The following is a 4285-nucleotide window of genomic DNA, read 5'->3' as shown; positions in this document are numbered from 1 at the left end:
GTACTAACCTCACTACCTCCCTCCATCACCCATCTCCATGCAGACCCGGGGCACTATCCCTCAACTCTTGCTAAGCCAACAACAACAGTTCATGATTCAGTTCCTGCCTCTCAGGCTTTATTCATTGCCTCCTAAAATCTGGTAACTCCATGCTCCTCTTCTTCCCAAAGAAAAATGCACCACTCCCTTGGAACCTACCAGATGTTTTTTACCCCTACAATTTAGTGGACAACAAGGCACCAGAGCCTCTGAGTGACTATTAATGCCTATTTGTCACACCGTGTATGCTACAGACTACCCTGTTCTGTGTTCTTAACAATCAGGGCTTTGACTTCTTGCAAGGCCTCTGAAGGCCCATCGCCCACAGTAGTTTGTCTGTAGCTGATGGTGGACTTCAACCAGAGCCTATTGCGCAAAGGCCGGAAGTGGTAAGTCCCTTGACCAGTGAATGAGGCATGCACACCTCCACACGTCTTGAGGTCCTCTCTTCAAATATACGCATTCACTCTGAACAGTCATGCCCTCCCCGAGGGAAAGGATGACCACCCAAAATCAGTGCGTGACCTCAGAAAGTTGTCGCTAGACTGTGCAGGCAGTGGTAACGTCCCCCAGTTCATTGGCCTCTCTCAGTGCTAAAAATCCCCTTTCCGTACACAAGCTTCCTCTCAAAATTCTAACCAACCAATAGAGGCAACTGGGTAATTTTCTATCTGCGTAACAAAAGTTCAGTGCTATGTATTTTGAAACAAATAATTTTGTACTCTATTGGGTTTGTTATTTTAGTAGAATTATCTGTAAGAGAGGCAGTTAGAAAGAGCTTTTGATGTACCAATTTAAATTTGAACTTATTCTGAATTAGACATTTATTCTCTCCCCTCTCTCCAGTGAATTTCTTTCATGTCCTTAACAGAACTGAGAGTTCTTATATAGAATATGGATGATCACACCGACTCTATGATGCCTTGCTTGACCAAGATAGTAAAGTATACAAACATCGACTTTCAAAGGATTACCTGGATCCAGGAAATTCTTATGTTTATCATAATGTTAATTTAAAAAATTTACTTGTTTAGATGCAGTACAAAGAATAGACGTTTGCCATTTCTGTAGCAAATTATTACTGGTTTTTCATTCATCTTTGAGAGTCCTAGTGAAGATGTTTGGTTCCCTTTCAAGTACTGAAAAGAAGATACTAAAAAATACTTGGAAGGACTCCTCTACCACTCTTTCCTACCATCCCCATTTGTACATGAGGAAACGGGGTGAAAACCTGGAGGGAGGAAGCCAGCAGAAAATGAAAGGGAAACAGGCTGAGAGACTTTCAGAACTGAAGCTTCGCCAAAATATAGACTTTCAGGAAGTAGAAAATGGGATGTCTGCTTCCAGCTTGGAGCTGAGAGTATGGAAGTTTGGGTAAAAGAAAGAAGCAAAATCCTGAAGATTATCGGGCTCAGGAGGAATGCGGTGGGGGTGGGGGGCACCCAGGTTACCAGTTAATTACAAACCTTGACTCTTCCCATTTTCATTAAAAAAAAAATTAAACCCTGCAGTTCCCTCCTCTTCATCCCCCTCCCTCCTGCAAAGAGAGTAAAAAACAGTGACTCTCAGGGTACCTAAAAATGAGTGAGACATAAACCAACAACCACAAACGTTTCAGAAAAACCAAACGATGAAAAAAACCCTTTAATATGTTTTATCGTTTTTTTCAAAAGAGAATTTGCACCTAAGGGGTAAAAAAGTGATCAAGACATTAACATCAGTATAATTAAATTAATCATAGGGATACACCAGAATATCATATCATTAAATGAGAGCAGGCAGTTATGAAAAGAATTAACCGAGATCTTGGAAATACAAACAGCTATCGAAATAAAAAGAACGTTTCAAGAGATGGGCTGAATAGCAGAATGGGCACTGCTCAAAACCGAACCAGGGAGCTGGAATATCAAGCTAAGGAATTCTCCCAGAAGGCAACACAAGAAATAAAAAGATAAAAGCTATGAATGACAGGTAGGGAGTTATAGAATATAGATCTAAAAGTTTCAGCAAAGGTCCGCAGACATCCATGGGTTTGACTGTCATCTTTCCTGCTTATCTTCTCAGCCAAAAGTGAAGCACCTGAGCGGTTGGGCTTTTTCCCAGAGTTAACTGTTGGCTTCCCGCTCGGAGTCTCAAAGTGCCGGTTTGGGCCCTGGTTCTCCCTCGGGATTTGTCTACCAGCACCTGTAACTTCTTTAGACAGGCTCCCCCAGGAAGCCCAGGACCACCAGCGGCTTCAACGCTACCCAGTCGCCAGCACTGCGCCTCCCCAGCTAACACTGTGGTACCGCTGCCCATCGAGCGCGGGTCCGAGGCGACGCTCCAGGACTTGAATGACTCCAGCGGACAGATGCCAGTCCAGCGGTGCGAAAGCATCTGAGCTCCTGGAAGCCTCCTGGGGAGGCGGGGATGCTGAGACACCTGCTTCAGGGCCCCGCCCCTCCACACAGACCACGCCTCTTCGTCGGCCACGCCCCCTCCGAGCGCGGGGCCTTGTGGGAGTTGTGGTCCCGCGCGGCCGCGAGCCTGCCTCCTCCCGGAAGGCGGGCCGGCGGCCGGGAGAACCCGGGAACTACAGCGGCGGAGGCCGCTCCGCCTCCCCGGGCCGCGGGCTCGACGGTGGCCAATGAGGCAGGACCACGCGGGCCTCCAAAACAAGAGGCGGTGCGGGCCGTGCCGGCGGTGCGGGGTGTGCGGAAGGGGCTGCCTGCCCCTGCGCCCGCCGCCCCCAGCCCTCCCGCGAGCTTCCCCGCCGGCTCCGGATTCAGCCCTTCTCCTGCCCTGCACCTGCACCTGCACCGCCCCGGGGCCAGGATTCGGCAGGACGTCCCAGAAGTCCGGCTCTCCTCCTCTCGGTCGCCTTTCTGTGACCGCCTGCCTCCAGGCGGTTACCAGCCACGCCTCCACTGGCCTGAGCCACGCCTCCACTTTGTCCGGGTAGTGCGGTGAGCAGTCCAGGACTCACCAGCTTGCGTATCTGTCTCAGAGGTCACCGCTCTTTGATGTAGAGGTGCTTGAAAACCATCGTTTCATCTCTCCTGTCTGTTTGGGGCTTGTTTCAGGCTGGACGAGGAATCGAATCCCTATGACTTTCTTTGCTGGAAGCAGAAACTAAGGGTGGCTTTTGTTTGTTCGTTTTTTAGGTACTGTCTTAAACATTTTATGAAATCAACAGATCTGGATTCCAGAAAAACAGAGCGCCCCGGAATTCATGCCTAGTGCCTGCTGATGAAATAATCCGTTTAACTGTTCGCTATATTCTCGCGACTGGGGCTGATGACATCTCACTTTATGCATAATACCGAACTCTACATGCACACGGTAGCAGTATTTTTCAAAGCCTACTCTGGGACGTTTGGACTGCGATTTTTAGGCTTAATATTTAATAATAAATAGGAAGAGGCCTGCTCAGACACCACTCTACACATTTACTGATTCTGGTAGAAAAATAGAGAAAACAAAGGAGTAAGACTCCTTCCGTAAAAATTGACGGTCCATTTGGTTTTAAAATTAAATACACTAAGATATTATTTTCTTTTTAGAGTCCTGTCCTTCACATCAAAATCTTTCACTACAGAATCAGGGTTACTTTTGTATTACTGAAGCACATACTCTTAAGAAAAAAGAAAAAAAAAAGCTGTCTCCCACTGGGTGTGAGCTGATGATTCTTCCAGCTGCTCACGTGATACAAAAAATCGGTCCGGCTGGGCTCCTCCTTCCCCAGGAAGTTTCACTGCCTTTAATGGGAACGACAAGGTGGTTCTGGAGGTGGAATGCCTGGCGATGGTTCCTCACTGCTCTGTCAAGTTTCAAACAGGGAAAGAACTCTTTACTGTAAGACGCCAGCTTTCACCACTGTCCCAGCTGCTTTCCTTGTAAGCTTCTACGCAAGTTTTGGATCTTCCTCCTTCACCGACTTCTCCCTCCAACCCAATTGAGTTAAAGGTTGCTCAGCTCCCTTGCAACTCCCTGGTGCCAGCGTCAGGCTGGGGTCCCTCAAGCAAAGGCCTGAGTGCCTCTCAGCATGCACTGCTCTCCTCTCCCCGTGGTCTCTCCAGGAGGTGGGCACTTCCCGCCTGCGCCTCTTGCCAGACCAACACTTACCTGTCCTGCAGGGTCAGACCAGCCCAGCTTTTTATGTGTTCTCTTCCCAGTGGATAGATTGTCGTCAACGCTGTGCCTTGCTTCTGTCAGGACTTACCCTGGACATCAAAACCCTTTTTCTTGTGCCAGTGAAGCCTAAGAA

At 48.2% G+C, this 4285-nt stretch overlaps 1 protein-coding gene across 1 annotated transcript; it reads left to right on the top strand.

The window, feature by feature from the left end:
• The first annotated feature begins 2448 nt into the window (after window positions 1–2448).
• LOC117802799 (transcription initiation factor TFIID subunit 4-like) lies at window positions 2449–3454 on the top strand. Its single transcript, XM_034663567.1, has 2 exons — window positions 2449–2984; window positions 3183–3454. The coding sequence occupies exons 1-2, from the start codon at window positions 2449–2451 to the stop codon at window positions 3256–3258; spliced, it is 612 nt and encodes a 203-aa protein (XP_034519458.1). The 3' UTR covers window positions 3259–3454.
• Window positions 3455–4285: the final 831 nt, after the last annotated feature.

The sequence above is a fragment of the Ailuropoda melanoleuca genome, chromosome 6 (assembly GCF_002007445.2).
Source record: "Ailuropoda melanoleuca isolate Jingjing chromosome 6, ASM200744v2, whole genome shotgun sequence".
NCBI lineage: Eukaryota > Metazoa > Chordata > Mammalia > Carnivora > Ursidae > Ailuropoda > Ailuropoda melanoleuca.
Note: the sequence above shows the minus strand (reverse complement) of the source record. Positions and strands in the feature narration are given on the sequence as shown.

Bases quoted from the DNA above. Each gene is read 5' to 3' on its own strand.
- LOC117802799 (XM_034663567.1), top strand. From the start codon at position 2,449: ATGCTGAGACACCTGCTTCAGGGCCCCGCCCCTCCACACAGACCACGC. The intron at 2,985-3,182 runs GTGAGCAGTCCA...TTCGTTTTTTAG, and splicing joins CACTTTGTCCGGGTAGTGCG to GTACTGTCTTAAACATTTTA.